The sequence below is a fragment of the Solanum lycopersicum genome, chromosome 1 (assembly GCF_036512215.1).
Source record: "Solanum lycopersicum chromosome 1, SLM_r2.1".
Classification (NCBI taxonomy): Eukaryota; Viridiplantae; Streptophyta; class Magnoliopsida; order Solanales; family Solanaceae; genus Solanum; species Solanum lycopersicum.
This window is the reverse complement of record NC_090800.1, coordinates 89,577,002-89,601,341: the sequence shown is the minus strand read 5'-3', so window position 1 is coordinate 89,601,341 and position 24,340 is coordinate 89,577,002. Positions and strand designations below refer to the sequence as shown.

The window sequence follows — 24,340 nt, the reverse complement described above, 5'->3', positions numbered from 1 at the left end:
CTTGTGCAAGAGTACTAAGTACTCATTCATCCTTAATTAATGGTTTTAATTCAAATTTTGTTAAATATCAAGTTTGAGCCCATTTAGGTATAGACTCATCTTTGTTAGAAAACAATTTCTTTACTTTCAGTGTAAATCCACATTCAATCAATCTTTAAAATAAATATTTATTCTGTTTAAAAAAGAATGAACTCATTTCTTTTTTAGTCTGTGAATAATAATGACCTCTTTCTTTTTTGGGTAACATTTCAATTTTCAATTTCCACATGAGTTGTTTAAGGCCATAAAATCAAAATTTTTTTTTGTATAATTGACATAACTTTAATTTAAGATCACAGAATTTAAAAATATTCTTTATACTCTTAAACTCTGTATCAAGTTAAAACAGTTTATTCTTTGTGAAACGAATGGAGTATTTGATAGCGATAGAAAATAAGAAAAATAAGTGTGTTTTGCACACTAATAAGACCATACAAAAAAAGAAAGTAGTGGCACAGTGTTTTGCACACTAATAAGAGCACACAAAAAAAGAAAGTTGTGGCACAGTGTTTTGCACACTAATATAAGACCACACAAAAAAGGAAAGTTGTGGCACAGTGTTTTGCACACTAATATAAGACCACACAAAAAAGGAAAGTTGTGGGACATGACTACTGTCTAATATATTAATGAGATTAATTAGGTAGGAAGTAATCCTTCATCTGCGGCCGTTACGAAGCTACCTACTTTTAATAATTCCTATTTATTCGGTAATGGCTGAAAATTGATAGCATGCATGCATAGCGTTTTACTTTATAAGTAACCATATAAACTAGTTTCCTTCTTTTTTAACTTCATTTATATACGCATTTCCGCAATTATTCCTCTAAAATTTGATTATTTTAGCTACAATATACTTGGTATATTTTTCTATGGAGATGTGGGATGAAGAATCGAATGAAGGTGTTTTCTTGACATGGAATGATTTGTGTGTCTCTGTTTCTACTGGAAGCAAAAACATAATTGAAGGTGTCACTGGCTATGCTCGCCCAACTCAACTATTGGCTGTAATGGGTCCTTCTGGCTCTGGAAAATCTACACTTCTCGACGCGTTAGCTGGTATATATATATATCTGTGTTCCCAAAATATGATGTTTATGTTTAGTTATCTTCGCGAATTAAATCATGTTTATATACTCATGATTAATCAGGGCGACTGGATTTCAGCACGAGACAGAGTGGGGATATTCTAATCAATGGTCACAAGCAAAAACTTTCTTATGGAACTTGTGTAAGTTAAAAATCTTATTCATCTAAATTTTACATACTGCAAATGCCCTCCTGCATTCTTTAAACTCTGTGTCAAAGTCAAAATAGGTTTAATTTCTTTATCCTGAAAAATCAGGCATATGTGACGCAAGATGAAACTCTGATAGCAACGCTAACAGTTAAAGAAGCTGTTTACTACTCTGCGCAACTACAGCTACCAGATTCCATGACAAAATCAGAGAAAAAACAAATAGCAGAGCAGACTATTAAGGAGATGGGGTTGCAAGATGCAATGAACACAAGAATTGGAGGATTTGGTAATAAAGGAATTAGTGGAGGAGAAAAGAGAAGACTTAGTGTTTGCATGGAGATTCTAACGCGGCCAAAACTTCTTTTTCTTGATGAACCAACCAGCGGCCTCGACAGTGCTGCATCTTATTACGTGATGAGTGGAATTTCACGTCAAAGAGAGGGAAGAACCATAATTGCATCTATCCATCAGCCAAGTGCTGAAGTTTTCAACCTTTTCCACAGTTTATGCCTTCTGTCTTCAGGAAGAACCGTATATTTCGGACCTTCTAGTGCAGCAATTGAGGTATAAATTTATACAGTTTATGGTCATATTTTTAAACAATATGTGAAAAGAATTCTACACTTGTTTTTGGTATTGTAGTTTTTCAGGACAAATGGTTTCCCTTGCCCACTTCTTCAAAATCCGTCTGATCATTTTCTTAAAACAATAAACAAGGATTTTGACGAGGTAAATAAATACTGTATCCCTACTTTTCTTTTCAATAATTCATGGAGGGGTTAATAATGTTTGCCTTTCTACTAAAATTTATTAATGTTGCCCTGTTAATAGGATATCGAACATGGTTTAGCTGGAAGAAAGCCAACAGAAGAAGTGGTAGATTTTCTCATAAATTCATATGAATCGTCCGACGAATACCATGAAGTTCAGAATCAGGTTGCAGAAATATGTCAACAGGTAAGCAAAAAGTCCCAAACAGGAGTTGAAATTTATGAATTCATATAACTGAGTTCACGGACAAATATTTTAGATGTTAGTGAACTTGTAACTAGTATCCGCTATGTATGTACGCACATACGTGACGGAGAAGGAATCACTCTAACACCATTGTGTATTCTACAGGGAGGTGAAATGTTAGAAAAAAGAAGTCATGCTAACTTCTTTACACAAAGCCTTGTTTTGACAAGGAGATCATCTCTGAACATGTTTCGTGATCTTGGCTACTACTGGATGCGATTTGTGTCATATGTCATCCTTGCTTTAGGTCTTGGCACCATCTACTATAACGTTGACTTAAGTTATCGTTCAATCGAGGTATAAACAACAGATATAAGAAATCAGTAAAAAAAAATATAAATTAGTAGTACTACTAAACAAACATACTATATATATGATCATTGACAAGAACAATTTTCCAGGAAAGAGGTCTAATGGTGGCTTTCGTTGTTTCATTCATGACATTCATGACAGTTGGTGGATTTCCTTCATTTGTGGAGGACATGAAGGTATATATCTTCATTAATTTCATCATCACAACCAACTAATTTCTCTGTTTAATCATTCGTCACAACTGATTAAAACAGGTATTTCAAAGAGAAAACTTGAACGGACACTATGGTTCTTCCGCTTTTGTGATTGGCAACACTGTTTCCTCCATGCCCTACTTGTTATTGATTTCACTAGTTCCAGGTTCCATTGCCTATTTCCTCACTGGATTTCAACCGGGATTCGAGCGTTTCATCTACTTTGCTCTTGTTCTCTTCATTAGTATGATGATAGTCGAGAGCCTAATGACTAACGTTGCAGCTATTGTCCCTAATTTCCTCATGGGCATTGTAGTTGGTGCAGGAATACAAGGATTGATGATATTAAGTGGCGGTTTTTTCCAAATACCTAACGAGTTACCTAAAATTATTTGGAAGTACCCGCTATACTACATTTCTTTTCACAGGTATGCTTACCAAGGCATGTTTAAGAATGAATTTGAAGGATTATTTTTCACGGACAATGTCAATGGAATCAACGTTACTATGAGCGGAGAAGATGTATTGAGAGAGAAATGGCAAGTAGAAATGGGCTACTCAAAATGGGTAGATCTTGCTATTTTGGTAGTTATATTGATTTTGCACCGTATGGTATTCTTCTTGATTGTCAAAACCAATGAAATATTTGTACACGCAAGGAAAACATCCACATCCGTTAGTTAATCAATTGCAGTTTATATATAATTAATGATTTTCAACTTTATAAGTCGTTCATCACTTATTATGGTCATTTGTTAGAGAATTGAGAGTGAGATGACGAAGGAAAGTTCAAAAAAATTAACTTTAACTTTATTATTTTGTTTTTATTTAATATATATATTGCGTTAAAAATTTAAATGTCATGTTTCACTACGCATTCAGACTTGCAGGATTTCAGTAAAGCTTTTATATGTGTCAAGATATTTTTAATTATTAGATTTTATATTCAGTTAATTATTGCAATGGAGAAAAGGACTATAGATTACCAAAAGGATTAATAAGACATGAACGAACAAATAAGATAAAGTGATAGTAAATATGCTTGCTTATCGATTTCTAACTTAAGGTATGAAAAGAAATATCGAGAACTCCATATTTAGAGATGAACTTTTCGATGTATGAATTCGAATTGGTTGTGTTTTGTATTAGAAAAAAAAGATATATGAGAAAGTGATGTATACGATGCAAAAATAAATTTATTATATATTAATATAAATTAATCGAGTTTTGATATAATATAGATAAAAAATACATAATTGAACATCTTCAAATAACAACTGTTTAGTTCTAAACAAATTCAGGTGTCTCTGTATCTGGAGATAATTGAATTCTCTTTGTATTCCCTAATCCCAAGCCAAACACACACAGAAATGGCTCTGACAGCAGCCACCGCCGGCGGCAACAGGGGTGGCTCAGCCCTCCCCAATTCGTGCCTTCAAGCCCCAAAGCCTGCACCGTTACAGAAACCCATCTTCTTCTCTTCCTTTCCCAAAATAACAATCCCGTCAAACTCCAAAATCAAACCAAGAATCAAACCCATCTCAGCCGTTCAATCTCCACCCTCAACAACAGCAAAAACTGCTCAAAACCCAGAAGGAAAATGGAGTCTCGAAAGCTGGAAATCGAAGCCGGCTTCTCAGCTCCCTGAATACCCTGATACTTGATTGAACTTTACTTTAGTCTTACTGCTTAGGTCTTCGTTCCAGTTATAATTAAGACATTTTCTTGTTTGACTAATTATCCAAAATCTTGCATGCATATCAAGCAGACAAAATAAGCAACTGAATCTCGAAATTTAGAACTAGGGTGTAATGCATTCATTTTAGCGGTTTTTTGGCTGTAACAAAGATAGTCCTACTTTTGATCGTTGATTGATTCTATAGATGAGGTCCAAGATTTGGTTATTTATTCTTGTACTTTACTGGTTAGGTGGGTAGAATGGCAGGTCAATTTGCAAAGCCAAGATCTGATCCATTTGAAGAGAAGGATGGCGTGAAGCTGCCAAGTTACAGGGGAGACAATGTGAATGGCGATACTTTTGATGAGATATCAAGAATTCCTGACCCCCATAGGATGATTAGGGCCTATACTCAGTCTGTAGCTACATTGAACCTCCTCAGGGCATTTGCTACTGGAGGTTATGCTGCCATGCAGAGGGTTAACGAGTGGAATCTTGACTTTACTGATCGCAGCGAGCAAGGTGACAGGTATGTCTTCTGCTATGCTTTATTTGTTACTTATCAAAAGAAAATGTTTGTCTTTTATTGGTTTTGTCGCCTGAATGTCCTTTTATTATAACTTCCATGACTAAAAATTTTGTGAGTAATCCGTTTCCTGAAGGTACCGTGAACTGGCTCACCGAGTTGACGAAACCATGGGCTTCATGACTGCTGCTGGGCTTACAGTTGACCACCCAATCATGACTACAACAGACTTCTGGACATCACATGAGTGCCTTCTCTTGCCTTATGAACAAGCACTTACTAGAGAGGATTCAACTTCTGGCCTTTATTATGACTGCTCCGCTCATATGATTTGGGTTGGGGAACGAACAAGGCAATTGGATGGTGCTCATGTTGAGTTTCTGAGAGGAATTGCCAATCCACTTGGAATCAAGGTACAGTGCACTACCTTTACTGCACTTCTATTTTCTTTGAAGAAAGGAGAGTGGTAAGATATGCCAATCATGAAGGGTCTGATGAATATCTTGTAAGATGGAACAAATAAACCATAGACTGCATTTGACCGTGGAGATGAAGGGAAAGTTGGAGATTATAAATTCGAAGTGGTTTCTGAACCGTGCATGGACCTTCGTCTATTCTTTGACCATTCACATGCTGAGATTCAACATTTAGCCTGTTATCAGTGGGTACATAGTCTAAAATGTTTGAATACCAGTTAGCAAAAAGAGAAAACAAAGTTGGTTGACTGATTGATGGAGATACATGCTATATAAGCTAACTTTGTTTCCACATTTGTAGGTGAGTCATAAAATGGATCCAAATGAACTAGTCAAGCTTATTGACATTCTTAACCCTCAAAATAGACCAGGAAGGATTACAGTAATCGCCAGGATGGGAGCTGATAACATGAGAGTAAAGCTTCCCCATCTGATCAGGGCTATTCGTGGAGCTGGTCAAATTGTCACTTGGGTCAGTGATCCTATGCATGGAAATACTACTAAAGCCCCTTGTGGACTCAAAACACGTTCATTCGACTCTATTCGGGTATTGATGCTATTCTACTTATTTTATATACCTGTACAAGAACTTGCTTTATGCTCTCGTGGTATGTACGCTATGCTGTATTTTTTCACAAAGATTTATCCACTTACCTTGGCAATACAAGGGAAGTATATCTCAACTCTTGAAGTATTCAAGAAACTATAGCAGAAGATCTAAGTAAATATACGGCAAGAAAGTAGTTGATGATAAGATCTAATAAACCCTTTACTAATACAGCAAATATTGTGAGCTTATGCTCTATATTCCTACCAACTAGACTATCCTAGTGAATATTTTTTCGCTTATGTGTTGATTGCATATATCTGTGTAGGCTGAGGTTCGAGCATTCTTTGATGTACACGATCAAGAAGGTAGCTATCCTGGTGGTGTGCATCTGGAGATGACAGGTCAGAATGTAACGGAGTGTGTTGGAGGTTCTCAGACAATTACTTACAATGATCTGAGCTCGCGCTATCATACACATTGTGACCCAAGACTCAATGCTTCTCAAGCACTTAACTTGCCTTTATTATTGCGGAGCGCCTCAGGAAAAGAAGACTGGGTCCTAAGTTTGGGTTTTAGAAAACCGATCTTACTCCCCTTTCACTAGTGTTTGCAGTTTGTCTCTGTATCTGGAGATAATTGAATTCTCTTTGTATTCCCTAATCCCAACCCAAAAATGGCTCTGACAGCAGCCACCGCCGGCGGCAACAGGGGTGGCTCAGCCCTCCCCAATTCGTGCCTTCAAGCCCCAAAGCCTGCACCGTTACAGAAACCCATCTTCTTCTTCCTTTCCCAAAATAACAATCCCGTCAAACTCCAAAATCAAACCAAGAATCAAACCCATCTCAAACTTAATTAAGACTTAAAATTTGATATATTTAGATTAAAGACTATAAAGAATCTTTAGAAATATATTTAATAATCAACTATTCAAAAAATTAATTATTTAGTAAATTTAACGAATAATTTTTTATCGCGCAAAGCGCGGCTAAGTTCAATGATACCAATTTTGTCACCAAATGGAAAATAAAAATTCTTGGATTAGTACTAAGTAGGCCTACCTTCCTTTAATGTTTTTGTTACATTTGAACCAAATATTATTAACTTAAATTATACAACTGGAGCTGTTATCACGTTATTATCAAACGTATTATTTTGCTCATATAATAATGTACTATAAAGTTGTTAACTCTATATATGCATGATAATGCTACTTCTAAATGATTCGTTTATACTAACCAAGTCACTCTCTGACCGACGTCTTATGGTAAATACTAATTAATTAAAACATTATCTTAGGAATCTAATTATATTATTATGGTGATAAATAAATGAAAAGGACAAGCAAGGGAGACTTAAAATCATGATTGAAACAAGTCCTTTTCCATCCAAAAGCTAATAATGAATTCAACAATATTAAAATTTAATATAGCTTTCTAGAGGATATATAGTTGGTAGATGACATAACACTGGTGGCCTTCAGAATTATTGATATGCTAAAGTGATCATTCGAATCAAATATTACTGATAATTGGAGTGCTAAGTACTCATATATAGTTTTATCAGAAATCTCAAATTTTCATTTATATGAAATCGTTTCTGTTAGAATTTTTTTTTAAAAGATTTAAATATTAATATTTCTTTGAAATGGCACTATAGGTCATGTGTTCGAATCGTATCATTAGGATAAGGTGCCATACACCCACAGAATGACAATTGACAAAGAAAAAAAATTAATTAATTATAAGTTAGGCACCTCAAGAATTTGTTTGAATTTCCTTTCTTATTCTGATTTTATATAATAATTGTGTTTTTTTTAAGGAAAAATAGTTTGTTGTTGAAAAAAAATTATTTGGTCGAAAATAACTTAATTATATATTTCCTTTTCTTGGATGAAGATTTTTGAACTTCTATAAATAATATATTTTTACTTTTCACAAATAAAACAGAAACATGTGTGATATATAGTTGTTATTAAAAGAGTCCTGTTCAGAGATTATAGAGATTTTCTTTCATTAGTTTTATGCCTATTTTTATGATGTAGGTCAATCGATCAAATCATATTAAGAATACGCATTTTAAGCATCTCTTTTCTTTTATGATGATCTAATTTATCATCGTTGAAGGTTTATAATCGTTAATTTTTACATTATGTCTTATTAATTATATCGATACCAACAATTCATTTCATACAATAACATATTCAGTATGATTCCATAAATAAAGTTTAAAAAAAATAATATTTATATAGATCTTATTCTATTCGTATCGAATAGACATACTTCTAATAGATTATTAGCTCAAAAAATATAATAATAAAGTAAAAATATGAAAATAAAATAACGTCAAACTAACAAAATATAAAACGAATAAGACAACATAATGTATCATGCAAAGATCACGAGGCGATTACAAAATAAACCTAACCATCTTCATTTATTTGTTAGGCACCTAAAGGAAATTTTTCCAATTTATTATTCGTGAAAGAATTATGTTTCTCAATAATTATTTCTTCGAAAGTCATAATTCAGTTGGTATTCAATCATTTTTCTGTCTTATCCATGTTATTCACGGAGTCAGTTTTGATAAATATTAATATTCTTAGCCACATGATTATTTACCACTTCTATTTATTTATTAATTATTATTTTTGTTCTTGTGTTACCTTTTTATACTATTCGTATTTAGATTTTAATCACTTGGGGTTTGAATTTAAAAAAATGAAAAATCGAAAAACTGTTCACATTTAGTTATTTCATTATGATTTAGTTTATTTCTTACGTTTGGAGGATATCTATAATTGATATACCTTTAAATATTGTGTTTTACGTTATACTTATGATTTATATTAAAAGGTATATTTAAGAAATTCAAATATATATAATTTTTAAAAAATTGTAAATATAACTTTGTTATGTCTTGTTATTGACATAACCGATTAATCAAACTGAAAAAAATCCAAACCAAAAAGATAAAAATTAAATCAAACAAAATTTATTTTGGTTCGAATTGAATTACACTTCTTCAAAACCAAAAACACAGAACCCTAGATCGACTAATATAAAATTGAACCGATAAACCGAATGCACATCCCTACAATCACCCGTAACCAAATAATTATAAATTGCCGTTCATAGTTCATACACCTGTAATTTTTTCAGAGAATCATATAGTTATTTTTACCTGACATTTTTTTTTCTAATAATAATTGTTTATTGGTGTGAGTACGCAATTATTTCAATACTATAAAAAAAAATTATATTTCATTATTCGATTATAAGGCAGTAGCAAACTTTAGTTATAATGATTGTAAAGTTAGAATTTCACCTCCAACTATTATTCCTCAAAGTAAATTCTACATGACATAACATATATTTATCACAATTCAAATCAAAATTTCCTAAATTCACGGTATTCAACTCACGTTAACTAATATATATGGCCATGAAGACCATATCTAGCTAGATTATCTTATTTTTGAGTGTGTCTCTCTTCATGTAATGTATGTAACAAGGTAAGTGTGGTACACTGAGCCCTATGTGATCATTCTATCATCTTTATACTCTATTCGTCGAACAATAAACTCGAATATCAAATATCAAATTAAGTTAGTTCATAAATATCATTAACATAATGTGATATGAAACGATATTACACCTTTTATGTAGTTTCTCAATTCTTTTTTTTCTTTTTGCTATTAATTTATGTGTTATTCATATTGATCTGTCACTGATCATGACCACATAGTCTCTATAGATAGATATTGAACAATAAATGTTACTTGCTGGACTATGCAAATTGCAATGATCCTTCACAAGCTAAACTGTAAACTAAGTCATCCTAATAATGGTGATAATGAAGTCACACGTTTTGAAAATGACATATCATATAGTTTTAGACGATTTATATCTTTATTCTAATCTTAAATTCAATAATTTATACTTTGATTAATATAAATATAATTGGGAGGCCATTTAAAATAGACCCTCCAAAGAAACCAAAACAAACTCATGGGTCGACTTGACCTAATCATTATACACGTGTCATGGAGAAAAGCCTCAGTATTTCAAAATGTCATGGATGTCATTCTCTCTATTCGGAACAATATTTAAATAAAAAATTTAATATATATATATATATATATATATATATATATATATATATATATATATATATATATATATATATATATTTATTTATTTATTTATTTATTTTTTTTTAAAAAAAAGAAGAACCACCAATAAAAAAATTGAAAAAAATTCGAATCCTTCCTATCAATGTTCACCATTGACTTTGAAGTCGCAGTCTGAAATGATAAATTCTAAAGAAAAAGATAAAATTTTATAGTTAAACAATAAAATATCAATGCTTATACTATTTTTATTTCGTATTATAAGAAATATTAGTTAGCTAGAAACTTTTCGATAACAAATGATAAAATTACATTTGCTAATTCTATATTTTCTAGTAGTACATCAATTAGATCATGTATGTAATTTATTATTATGATGATTTGGTGATAAATTGATGCAAAAATATGCGTTAGTTGTCCATGATTGAGTAGTAAATATTTGTACGTAAAAAACACACGTCATGCTATTTATACTAGTAAGCAATATAATATTTTCTCCATTCGAAATTATTTATCATGTTGTTTTTATTTGAAAGTCAATTTGACTAATTTTCAAAGTTAAATTAGATCATATTAATTTTATATTTTGGACAAAAAAAATTAGATATTCTAAAACTATATGAAAAGTATTATAAATTGCAAATTTTTGCATACTAATATGATGAAAAATTACATCTTAAAATATTAATTTGAATCTAAAAATAAAAATTGACAAACAATTTCGAACGGAGGGAATAGACGGTAGTCCTTAGGGAAATTATTGAAAGGAAGGAGAGGTTTTTTCAATTAATGCCTAATTCTTGGTTAGTAGGTCCACTTCCCTTCCATTATTTGTTCATTGGAATGTATGTCATCCAATCCAAATTTTATTTACCACACCATTTTCTGGTATGGCAAGTAATACCATGATTTTATAACTCAAATAAATTGTGAATAAGAAAGTACTAAATATATATAAGTTCTTTGCAAAAAGTTTTTGTTTTCAAGAAGTCATCGATCTCTTGTAATTGTAGGCAGACATTAGATGAGAGAAACCATCTAACTTGTCATTAGATAGTCTAACTGTGAGTGTTCTGTTATTATTAATATACATCGATTTACGGTGAGTTTTATGGTTTAATTATACATCGTGTTCAAGACTTGAATAATCCATATATGTACAAAAATAGACATAAAAAACTTACTGACTCTGAATAATTAATTTAATTTTTCTCAAACTTGTTATCATTATAATGGTTTCCCCTTTCTCATTAGTCATTTGTAACTTTTGCTTTTTTGGATAATCTTCCCTATCAATTACTATAATTTAGTTTTTTTTTTTTAAAAAAAAATACTTATTTGTATCATTTTTCTTTTATTGATTTGATTCTTCCAATCAATACATTATAAATCAATTTAATTGACTTTAAGTATCACAAAATGACAAGAAAATAATATGTGAAATAGAATAAGTTTTATGGACAGAATTCCACCAAGCTCCAATCATGAATTCCACACACCATATACAAAGAAAAAGACACGAAGATAACAAAACATCATTTGCCTTTATAATTCCTTTGGTGAACACATATAGTCAATAATTCCCACGGCATTATTGTTTCATTACGATATACAACTATATAGTTTAAAAATCGTTTGGTTGATTAGGATAACGTTGCGTACAAAACACAAAATAGAGATAAAGTACCCATTTTTTCCATGTGATAATTAACTAGATTTTAATAAATTCATTATGTTGTCGATAATTTATTTTCCGTATTAAGATTCTTTCTGGATTAGATGAAGCAGATAGAGAAGTTTCAATCAATCAATGGAGAAACTAAGACTTTCAACAGTAAAATAAAAAAGACTAGTCGAAAAACAAATATTGACCCAATCATGAATTAATTTAGACCCTTCAATATGTATTATCCTGATAATATATTCAACCCTAATCTTTGACTAATTAAGACTAGTCAATTATTTAGATGCATGCATTCACGATTTTTGAGTACCCGTGATTAACTTTTATTAAGAACTTAATTATATGAAACAAACTACAAAGTTGCTTAGCATGTAATTAACAAAATTATTTTATGTTAAAATGAAAAATTCAAATTATATTCGTTGCCTAAGTCCTAATTCCTAATCTACCATTTTTATAACTCATACTAATACAAATAATTGAGATTCTATTCAACCGTGACAAAATTGTGAAGCTTTTCAGAAGTTTTTTATGAATATTTTTTCACTCGTGAATTTTAATTTTACCAAGAATCATATTTGCTTTGCCGTCATGTTTTTATTAGTACTTTTATGATTATGATCAATTAATATTTCAGTATTTTACATGAAATATTATTGTGCTTTTATTTTGTTTTCAATTAAAAAAAAATTGAATATGTAAAGTTTTAAAAATATAAAAGTGAAGTAGATGATGATTGATCACAGTGCCCGCTTTTGCCTATAAATTTTAGTACCAATTCCTTAGGTCCCCATTCGGGGCCTCGGTTTTCTACCAATAATAAATTGTGTAATTTTTTCAGAAAAAAGATTAATTATTTAAAATAAAAAGTAATATATTATTATTATTATTATTATTATCTTCTTAACCCCATTAAAATAAAATAGAAGAAATCAAGAAAATATTGATTTGGATTCTTACATTTTCTTCGCTAATACTTACATTATTTATCCCTTTTAACTCCTTTTGCCCTATATTTTTTAATTCCTTCGTAACATTTCATATCAAAGTAGGGTATATCACATATTAGCGTTTTGAATCAGATTTTATAGTTCTAACTATTATTAATATTCAAAGTTTAACAACTTATTACTTGTAAAATTATTTTATCAATTCATGTCATAATTCTCTCAACAAAATGATATTTTTCATTGTTAAATTGACAAAATCTTATCTAAAAACAATAATTAAAAAAGTATTTGAAAAAATCATTTATGAAAAAGCATATTAACTAATAATTTACATATAATATATTTTAAAAGAATTACAGAAAAAGTTTATTTAAATTTAAGGCCTCTAATTATAATTTCGCTTTAGACCTCGAAGTATGTTAAGCCGCTGATCAGCATCATGAGCATCAATCTAACCGGAGAAAAAATAAATAATTATACAGCCTCTTTAACATGAAAGACATTTAGGCTAAGTAGAATTATGAAAATTACTAATTAAGCTGTCTATACGTGGGATGAGAACAGTAATATGTTTTTTTTTTTTTAGAAAAAAAAAGATAACCTAAAAAAGAGTATAGAAGACCATTGGGAAAAAGTGTAGCAGAGTATGTATGAGGTCAACGACCGTAATTAAGGTCCAACTCTATGGCCCAAGAAGCCCATTTCAATTGTGAGAAGAAAGCCCAATAAATTTTGGTCAACGGCCTAATTGATTACTTCATTAACAAAAAACGTCATAAAGGCCCAAGGAGAAACAAGTTCATTTGGGCCGTAAAGGGTCTCAAATTCACTCGAAGCAAATAAATGTGACAAATCATCGACACCTACTTCGACTAATGTGGTAATTTAGTTTTGAGTATTCACAAGAAGACTATTTTCACAAATTAATTCATAATTAGAATTAATAAAACAAAAGAAAAGAAGTGCAAAGGATCCGAATTTCTCTGGCTATGAATGGTATTTGGTCAAAGAAATTAATCTAATCCATTAAAAAATTAAATGTACACCTGTCAATGGGTATAATTTTTGTTGAATCTGAGTCACCTTAATCATTTTCCAAATGTTGACAGACACTCCTCCTTTCTTAGACGTAGTGGCTTACGCATATTTCACAAGAGTAGACAACTTTGTTGCGAATTCTATTAAAAAAAAGAAAAGAAAAAGTGCACATGACATAAGGCCGTTAAAAATGTGAAATAATTGGTGCCAGAAACATTGAATTTCGTTTATAGAAATGGGTTTGAGAGGAATATTGGGTTTTGAGTATGGGATTGTTCAAGCACCCTTGGGACCTGATATCTCAAGTCCACAACTTGTTGCTGCTGTTGCTAATGCTGGTGCTCTTGGTTTCCTCAGAGTCCCTGATTGGGTATATTTATTCTTCTCAACTTAAAATGCATCTAAGAAAAAGCTTGGCTTGTTTTTCTTATTTATTGATGTGAGATTTGTCATAATAAAACCCTTCAAATGTAAAGACTTTACCGAAATTTCAGATTGTTTTATGTCTTTTTTACTAGCTATATTCCTAATTTAATTTGTCACCGTACAGAATTTGAGAGCTTAATTATAATCCCCTCTTCTTACCATCCCCCAATAAGTTGTGTAGTGAACTTGTTTTTATAGGTCAACATCTCCGCTCATAGCATGCTGGAAGTGTCTGATTATAGCAAAACGCGCTGTTGAAACTATAGTGTTAAGGGTGTGAACCCTTCTTCAGAAAATATATATTAGCAAAATGATATATGAAATGATTAAATAATATATTTTGGACATTGATAAAATAAGGTGATCTATCCTAGTTGTTTTAGACGCCATGAAAGAGCCACTATTTTCACTTTTTTTGGACATCCTCTTTGGGGTGCTCACATGTTCGAATCTCACTAGCAACCCCTTTAATTTTAGTTCACTTTTTTTTGGACACCCTCCATGAAAAGCCACTGATAGTCCTACTGAAGGCAGTGGAGTCTAAAAGTGTTAACCTTTTTATTGGTGTGGCAGGAAGATCCTGATTATGTGAGAGAGCTCATAAGAAAGACTAGAACCTTAACTAACAAGCCATTTGGGATAGGTGTTATTCTTGCATTTCCTCACAAGGAAAATGTAAAAGCTATACTGGATGAGAAGGTTGCAGTATTGCAGCTTTATTGGGGTGAATGTTCAAAGGAGTTGGTTCTTAAAGCTCATAAAGCTGGGGTCAAAGTTGTACCACAAGTAAGTTTTCAACACAACTATTTCACGTTTTCAAAAATTCACTATTTGTCATTGGAATCACTAGCATCATTAACCTGTCGCATTACATGATGTTGGATCATTTTTGTCAATTTATTTAGCTGGATTAGAGTGGGGTTTTGCTTTAAATTGCTCTATACTGCTCACGAACTTCTATTCTTCTTGTTCTAGTAGAGTTCATCAATGAAGGTGACTATTCACCATAATGATACAAAAATTCCTTGAAATGAGCAAAGTACAAGATACTCCTGTTTTTATCATGATTTATTTCTTTCTTGCAAGTTAAATTGTTAAGGTTTAAGAATTCACAATTACTCATATAATGGTGTTACATGTATCATAAATCTATTGAATGATTTCTATTAGTGTTGGTAAGAGATGAATTTAAATGCAGATTCATGCTCATTGAGGATTCAAATAACTTATCTCAACTTGTTTTGGACTGAGTTGTAGTTGTTGTATGTCTTAGTGATATATTTTGAAGTATCCCATTCTCAGCTTCCCACTTGTCCTGTAGCATGATTGTACATCTGTGAAAGAATAGAGAACTTACCTTCACCTACTTATTCCTGAAATATAACTTATAAAGCATATGTGGTGTTTTTTAAGATTGGCAGCTATGAAGAAGCAAAGAAAGCTGCTGATGCTGGTGTAGATGCAATTATTGTCCAAGGTCGGGACGCAGGAGGCCATGTAATTGGCCAGGTATAATGGTGATCATTTTCATGATATGCATTAGTTTTTTTATCATGTTAACAATATTTGTTCTTCCTTGAGAATATTTCACTTCAAGCACTTCCCCCTCCCCCCCTCTTCCCCTCAACTCCTAATTGTTTCTGTTGGAGTCGATCTCGTCGCCATTGTAAAATTACTTATGGAATGATATATGACCTACTCGGTTGATTTCCTTTTAGGATGGTTTAATCACCTTATTGCCTAGAGTAGTCGATCTTGTTCGTGGTCGTGACATAGCAGTAATTGCTGCTGGAGGAATAGTGGATGAGCGTGGTTATGTTGCTGCTCTGGCCCTTGGTGCACAGGGTGTTTCATTAGGTACCAGGTATGGATCTTTTCGTTGTAACATTTCAAAGGTGTTTAATCTATTACCAGTACCTGCTGCTCTCCGGCTTATATCCTCTTAATATTACTGGGCCGAAGTTAGGTATCACTTATAAATTGCAGTTTACTATGCCCTCTTGCTTAAATAGTTTCTTATGTGCATTTTTAGTGGATAGATACGTAGGTTTGATGTTGTTGGTCAATGCGGACTCTTATTTTTCAATAGTTTATTTTATCGTACATTCACATGTATGAGGCATGAAGAATGTTAAAAGAATAAGTTCAAGACATAATTCTATTCTGAAATGTTTTGGCCCTGACAGTAAAGATGGAACAATGAAATATATGTCACAAGATGCTAACATATTGTGTGATAAATAGATGTTTCAGCGCATCAGACAGGACTATTTAGGAACTTCCCTTGCGTAAAAACTATTCATGTCCTTGCGGATATGCAAAACAGTGACTAAGTTATTAAAATCTTAAACCTTTTCAGGTTTCTTGCAACAGAGGAAAGCTATGCTCACCCAACGTACAAGAGGAAGCTGATTGAATTTGATCAAACAGAGTACACAGACGTATTTGGTCGTGCAAGGTGGCCAGGGGCACCACAACGTGTTCTGGCAACCCCCTTCTTCATGGAATGGAAGGCGCTCCCAAGTCATGAGAATGAGTCAAATCAACCTGTCATTGGCCGCACAATCATACATGGCAGGGTGAGTATCCTAGATTACGTTCTTCCTAACACAATCTTGAAAATTTTCCTATCCTATATATGACTCTTCATTCTGTGATCAACCTTTTAATGTTGCGAGTACTAAAAGAGTTCGTATAGTTTTCTATTTTACACTGATACCAGCTTGTCTTATCATTTGATACTTGATCCTACGCATTATATATCGTATGTGGACTATAAACTTCTATCTGTACCTCTTTCTTAAGAATGTACTTAGTAATTAGTTTCATTGAACAGGAAATAGAGGTTCGTCGCTTTGCTGGTACTGTACCAAATGCGACAACTACTGGCGATATAGAAAGCATGGCGATGTATGCTGGTGAGAGCATTGGTCTTATCAAGGAAATTCTACCCGCAGGTGAAGTGATAAAGAGGATCGTTGAAAGGGCTCAACGACTGATTGACCAACAATTTGCTCAAGTCAGCAGGACACAGAACAACTAGGTATCAAATTGTTATTAGGTGGTGGACTTTACTGGTTTGTAACCTATAAAGTTGAACCAAACACACATTATGTGCCAAGAGTCCACTTAAATGAATCCAAAAATGAAAAATAAACAGCGAAAATAAGAAATTGTACATGAATAAAGAATGGAGTGATAAGAAATTGTACTTAGGAGTTGTGATTTACCACCCTCCAATATGCTTTTTGTTTACTTGATACTCCCACTCTCGACACATCTATTAATAAAACAATTATTAATATAGTTAGTTTATCATTTTATCATAATTAATTATGAAGTGAAGTGAATGAATTTAAAATTTAAGATTTTTAAAAAGTTATATTTTTCAAAGTAATTAATTAAGGATATAATAGTTAAAAAATTTCGTCCTTTTTTAATTTATCAAAATGAACATGTAACCAACTACACAAGGTTCTTCTGTGTTAATTTGAAAAAATTGTTTAATAAGATACTTCTCGCTTCAAATTTGAGGTGACAAACCAACAGATTCAATCAACTTTAATAATTGTATAATAAAAGTCACGTGTATAAAATAAATTAATATAATCCAACTCGATCTAAATTTGTGTGGATAAAAATAGGTTTGGTTCGTTATATCATCTCTCAATCCGTCTGTTTCATAGACATGTGCAATTATAGCTTTGTTGCAAGTGTCTGACATTTTGTGTTAAATAATAGTATTCATTTTCCAAGAAAATATCAAAAATAAAAATATCTTTGAGAAAATACGAAATATACTCAAAATATTTTACTAGTATTTCATATCAAACGCACCAACCAATTTGCCTGACAAACCAATTAAATGATAACTGGTGGTGAGGCCTAAGATTAATCTTAATTTAACTCAATAAATATTATTTCATATTTCTTCATCTAAATCAAATAATGATCCTTTTGATTCTATTAAAAATCAAAATTAAATGTTTAACTGTTCAAACTGAGCTTGCCTAAGAAACAAAAGAATAACGTTTTAATTGATGTTAAAAAGAATTGACAATTTTGTTGATGCTGAAATGAAAAATAAATTAGTTTTGCATATCTTAGTTCTCTCTAAATTTACAAATCTTTAATTTTAAATAGATCATTTTCTTAAAATTTAATAAAAATAATACAATATCTTTTATAGATTATAAAATTATTTTTAATTAATTTGTTATTAAAAAATTATATATATTTTTAAATATTATATTTCTATAAATTATAATTCTTATTATATCATTACGATGAAATATTATATTTTAAAACGAGAATTGAAATTCACATAATTTAAATTTGAAAGCATCATATAAATTTGAAACAGATGGAAAACTAGTATAGCTGCTACAATTTATGGAGAGTATTGAAATGTTGTCAGATTTGAATCTCTCTAAATATAGAGTTACTTTTATTATGAGACGCTTTATCTTTAATAGGAAATCTTTCGATGCACAATCAAATTTAATCCTACTTCAACATAAATATCGAAAATCAAAAAGAAATGTCATAAGGCCCACGTGTTTTGTTGTCTCTATCGAAAGGTACTCCATAATTATTTTTTCTCATCGACTAGGTGATAAGAGAAATAATCAGTTTGAGGACTTAGCAAATATGACTCTATAAAAGTAACCACAATTACTTTTTGAGTCTTGAACAAACATCATTTAAAAAAAGAAAAAGAAATTAAATATTATGGCTAGTTTTACAAATTTGAAAAATGGTCATGTGGTGTGTGTACCTTATCCAGCACAAGGTCACATAAGCCCAATGCTGAAACTAGCCAAACTTGTTCATCATAATGGCTTTTGCATTACTTTTGTTAACACTGAATTTAACCACAAACGTCTTCTCCGGTCTAATGGTCCACACTCTCTCGACGGATTACCGGACTTCCGGTTCGAGACCATACTGGACGGCCTCCCATCGACAAACCACGACGTTGATGCCACACAACATATTCCTTCTCTTTGTGCTTCTACGTCTAAAAATTGTCTAGTACCATTTCGCAATCTTATTAACAAAATTAACGCGGATGGTAACGGCGTTGCTCCTCCAGTGACATGTATCGTGTCTGATGCAGTTATGAGTTTCACGTTGGATGCTGCTGACGAATTGGGTATCCCGGCGGTGTTGTTTTGGACTGCAAGTGCTTGTGGTTTCATGTGTTATTTGCACTATCATCACCTTGTTCAAAGAGGATATACTCCTCTCAAAGGTAATTAATTACTAACAATTGTACATCTACGTGATCAGAGGCAGAGTCAAAATTAGGAGTTTTGGGTTACACAAGTTTATATCTATAAATATTTTTAATTTTTTTAATACAAATATATGATCTACGAAAAAACTAATAGATTTGTCCAAACCCATAAATTCCTACCTAGCTTCGCCTCTCTCTACCTTACCACGAATCTTCTCAAAATCATCGTTTTTTTCCTTCTGAACGGCCTCTTAACCTATCAAAATCATATTTTGCTATATAAAAAGCATGAAAAATCTAATGTTTATACAAATTAAAAATCAAGTAACTTAAAAAGTAATTATGTAATTCCATTTATTAGAAATTAACAAAAATCAAGTTACTTAAAATTAAGGAAATGGTGTAACAGATAATAAGTAAACTAGCTTGTTATACTTATTAACAATTGTACATCTATCTCATGGTTAATCTATCCAAAATCTATGGGCACTCATATTAGTATATAAAAGCATTAAAAATCTTTATAAAAATAAAGTAACTTAAAAAGAATTAATTACATGTAGGTAATTCTATTTATTAGAAATTAATTAATAAGGATCGAGTTTCTTAAAATAAATGGTGTAATTGATTATACAAACAGCTTATTTTCGAAGGCATTATTTTAAAATAACTTTTCAGAAAAGTGTTTTTAAAAAAGAATAATTTGTATTTGACTAATTTATTTGAAAAATATTTTTTATAAATAAAGTGTGTTTAGCCAATTCATTTAAAAAATGCTTTTTATAAATAAATTATGTTTGGCTAATTTTTAAAAAAAAAGGTATTTTAAGAGTTAATATTAAGATTATTTTATAAAGAGAAATTACTTTTTAGACATCTATCACAAAAATTTTAATTAAATTTTTATTTTTACTAAATAAAATGTTCATATTCAAATTTTCAATCAATATTATACAAATTTTTTTAAGCATAGAAATCATTAATTGTTATGTTTTTTCCTTTTTCATAATCTTACAGAAATATGTTATTACCTTTTTCTTGTTTTCTAATTTTATAATATAATATGTAAATAATAAATAAAAAGATAATATGCAAACGGAAAATATAATATAAAATTTATTATATAAAATTATTAAATTGAACTTAATCAAACATATGAGATATGTTATACATATATATGAGGGACATTTTAGTCTTAAAAAATATTTTTCTACTTCTGTGTTGGGCTCCTCATAACAAATCAAATAGACTGTTAAGTTATATTTACTCATATATTTCGTTTCAATTTATTTGTCTTATTTTATTTTTTATATATATATATTTTATTAAAATGCCTCTTTCATCTATTTCTTTATCAAAACCTCTTTACTTTTATGTTTCCACCTAGCATATTTAATGTTGTAAGATTATATGATATTTTTATACAGTATACACACATTTAGTTTATGACCAGTACAAGATTTTAAAAAATTTACTTACTTCTTATACATTGAATTTTTTTTAAGTTTGCAGCTGAAAAAAAATTGAATTTTTTTAAAGTTTGCAGCTGAAAAAAATATTAACCTAAAAATACCATGAATAATATTATAATATAATGAACGAATCCTTGTACGACAAAGAAAAGTAAAATTAAATTATTTCTTCTTTTTTTCCTAATCACTATATCAAAGAAAATCCTACTTAACAATGTCCAAATGATATTTTTGATGGGACATGAGGGGTCGAAAGCTAATTTAAATCATTTTTTTTGAAACCGTAAGCTTCCGGCAATTGGTCAATTATGCTTATATCTACGGGTATATTTGGTATTTTCATTGTCTCATTTTATGTGATACTTTTCGTTTTCTTATAGTCAAATAGTTTAACTTTAATCAAGCATTTTCATATGGAATTTTTAAATTTTTTTAAATGAAATTTATATATTTATAATCGATTACTATAAATCACAACAATTGATGATTCAAAATATTAAAAACATATATGAAAAATTTACGATTAAAAATAAAAAATACAAAAAGTGCACATAAAATGAGATGGATAGAGTATTTTCAAGCGAATTATGAGTTCAAATTCATGATTTAAGTTGTATACAGCCTCATGTATTTTTTTTTTACTGTGCAGATGAAAATGACATTACTAATGGATACTTGGAAAAGACGATAGATTGGGTCCCTGGAATATTGAAAAACATGAGGTTAAGAGATTTTCCAAGTTTCATTAGAACAACAGATCCTAATGATATTATGCTTAATTTCTTCATCAATGAAACTGAAAGAATCCCTAAAGCCTCAGCTATAATCTTGAACACATTTGATGCTTTTGAGCAGAATGCCTTAAATGCCCTTTTCACCATACATCCTCATATTTACACAATTGGTCCTTTACAGCTGATGCTCAATAACACAATTGATGAAAACCTCAAATCAATTGGTTCAAATTTGTGGAAAGAAGATTTGAGTTGCATTGAATGGCTTGATACAAAAGAGCCAAATTCAGTTGTTTATGTGAATTTTGGAAGTATAACTGTAATGAATTTTGATCAATTTATAGAAATGGCATGGGGACTTGCTAATGCTAAGAAACAATTTTTATGGATCATTAGGCCTGATTTAATTACAGGGGACTCTGTAAAATTGCCAGAAGACTTTTTAAGTGAAATTAAAGACAGAGGGATGATAGCCAATTGGTGTCCTCAAGAGAAAGTGTTGAAACATGGTGCAATTGGAGGGTTTTTGACTCACAGTGGATGGAATTCGACGTTAGATAGTGTTTGTGCAGGAGTGCCAGTGCTTTGTTGGCCGTTTTTCGCGGAGCAACAGACGAATTGTAGGTACAGTTGTGTTGAGTGGGAGATGGGAATGGAGATAGATGATCTGAAGAGAAATGAAGTTGAGATTCTTGTGAGGGAATTAATGGATGGCGGAAAGGGAAAGAAGATGAAGTTGAAAGCTATGAATTGGAAGGTGGAAGCAGAGAAGGCTGCTAGTCCAGGTGGTTCTTCTTGTATTAACTTGAACAATTTGTTAAGTGAGGTACTTTTGGCTCCCAATTCTGAGGTGACAAATGGACGGATTTGATCAAACTTACTAGGTTAATTCAAACAAGTCAAGTTCATAAAATATATCATTATCCAAGTGTAATTTGAATTCAAAATAATGAAAGCTGTCACAGTCCGTATATGTATTAATGGACAGGTGCATGATACTTGTTAGTGTTTTGCCTTCTTGTGTACATAAAATGTGTTAGAATAGGTAAAAGTCTCATATTAATTGAGAAATGAATTAATAGTCTCCTTATATGGAATTGGACAATCCGTTCTTCATGAGCTATCTCTTCGAGTTAAGTAAGGTTTAAGTGTTATATCTTTCATGTACCAATATTGTTATAAATCTATAATAAATATTTTTCATTTCCAAGTAATATGAAAAAGTAAATTTTATTTTGAGAAAAATCGAATCAAGTAATATTGAAATGAAAAGATATAAATATTTTTTTTAGCAGGTAGTATTTTTCTTATTTATATTAAGTTGAGACTCTGTCTGATACGATTGTAATGTTATAGTTACACTAATTATTTCACTGACAAACTATTTAAATGAGAATTGGTGAGGCCAATGAAGTTTCTAGTTGGCTCTCTTAATTGACAAGTCCTGTTCCATCACATATTTAATACTGGTTTTAGCATTTGGAAGTATTTGATAAAATTAAAAATAACTAAAAATATTTTTTAAAAAGTTTAAAAATTAAAATAGGTTTTTGGCTTGTTTTACTTTTTATTTTTGACTTAAAAGTTATTTAAGTTTGATTTTTTATTTTTTATCTTAAAAAAACTACTTTTTATTGTCTAATAGTTATTTGATTATTTAAAGTATAGAAAATGGTCAAAAGTCCTTTCAATCTATAACCGGATTTTCAACTACACACTCATACTTTACGTAGGTCCTATCACCCCCCCTGTATTTTATGAAATTGAAATTATTACCTCCTTGAACGCTTAGCTTGCAAATTGAGTGTATCTTACTCTCTTTGAGAAAGTGAGCACAAAATTTAATATTAAAACTTTTTTTCTAATATCTATTTTTAAGAATATCTATTTTATTTATTTATTTATTGTCTTCTTCTTCATAGCAATAAAGATCAAATTCCTCTGTCATTCACCATCTGAACCATCATTGGCACCACCATCTTCACCGAATTTACCATGGTTGATTTCACACAAGCTTTTAAAATCTCACGTAAGAAATTTTTATAACCATTCAAATCAATTAAAAGTAAAATGAGATCTATTTATATCACCTAAAAATGAGATTTGGTTCATATTTGAAAAAAAAAATCAATTTAGGTTTAAATCAAACCCAATTGAACTCTCAAATAAGATTCTCTTTTTTTAATTTTATAGATCCTTTAATTATCAATCTCAATCAACCAATTACAAGTTTTTTCCTCATTTTTTCGGAGAGAATTTGCACTTGTTCTTCCTCTCTATTTCGCTCCCGTCACTTTTTTTAGTTTTCTTCTCTCCACTGTTACTAGTGAAACGCTACCATTGTCGCTTCCTCTGACGAAACGTCACTATTGTGGCTGCCTCCAGCGAAACGCCACCATTGTCACTGCCTCCGACGAGACGCCACTGCTGCCTTCGGCGAAACTCAAAACACCGGCAAAAACCCTCTCCCACACCTCCTCTCATCTCTCCCTTGTTCCTCATAATTCAATTTCGATGGACTTTGGTGTTTAAAGTAATGGTGAAGTTACTTTAGAAATTTGAAGGAATTAGGAAATAAATTGCTTTAGGATTTGAAGAAATTGGAAAAGTATAGGAAAAAAAGAAAGGAATTATAA

At 31.0% G+C, this 24,340-nt stretch overlaps 4 protein-coding genes across 4 annotated transcripts; all 4 read left to right on the top strand.

Annotated features, from left to right (window-relative positions):
• The first annotated feature begins 588 nt into the window (after positions 1-588).
• Positions 589-3,529, top strand: ABCG67 (ABC transporter G family member 67). Its single transcript, XM_069289564.1, has 8 exons — positions 589-1,098; positions 1,191-1,270; positions 1,385-1,843; positions 1,922-2,008; positions 2,111-2,236; positions 2,402-2,593; positions 2,698-2,784; positions 2,863-3,529. The coding sequence occupies exons 1-8, from the start codon at positions 912-914 to the stop codon at positions 3,484-3,486; spliced, it is 1,842 nt and encodes a 613-aa protein (XP_069145665.1). The 5' UTR covers positions 589-911; the 3' UTR covers positions 3,487-3,529.
• Positions 3,530-3,968: 439 nt separating this feature from the next.
• LOC101267279 (phospho-2-dehydro-3-deoxyheptonate aldolase 2, chloroplastic-like) lies at positions 3,969-7,199 on the top strand. The gene is made up of 5 exons (XM_069295217.1): positions 3,969-4,463; positions 4,732-5,009; positions 5,143-5,419; positions 5,784-6,029; positions 6,358-7,199. The coding sequence occupies exons 1-5, from the start codon at positions 4,173-4,175 to the stop codon at positions 6,634-6,636; spliced, it is 1,371 nt and encodes a 456-aa protein (XP_069151318.1). The 5' UTR covers positions 3,969-4,172; the 3' UTR covers positions 6,637-7,199.
• Positions 7,200-13,885: 6,686 nt separating this feature from the next.
• LOC101251627 (uncharacterized) lies at positions 13,886-17,565 on the top strand. The gene is made up of 6 exons (XM_004230521.4): positions 13,886-14,203; positions 14,833-15,045; positions 15,673-15,768; positions 15,978-16,123; positions 16,619-16,838; positions 17,096-17,565. The coding sequence occupies exons 1-6, from the start codon at positions 14,069-14,071 to the stop codon at positions 17,300-17,302; spliced, it is 1,017 nt and encodes a 338-aa protein (XP_004230569.1). The 5' UTR covers positions 13,886-14,068; the 3' UTR covers positions 17,303-17,565.
• A 1,331-nt stretch (positions 17,566-18,896) lies between these two features.
• LOC101254539 (7-deoxyloganetin glucosyltransferase) lies at positions 18,897-22,801 on the top strand. The gene is made up of 2 exons (XM_004230532.5): positions 18,897-19,513; positions 21,620-22,801. Exons 1-2 carry the CDS (start codon positions 18,991-18,993, stop codon positions 22,573-22,575), a joined length of 1,479 nt encoding a protein of 492 aa, XP_004230580.1. The 5' UTR covers positions 18,897-18,990; the 3' UTR covers positions 22,576-22,801.
• The last annotated feature ends 1,539 nt before the right edge of the window (positions 22,802-24,340 follow it).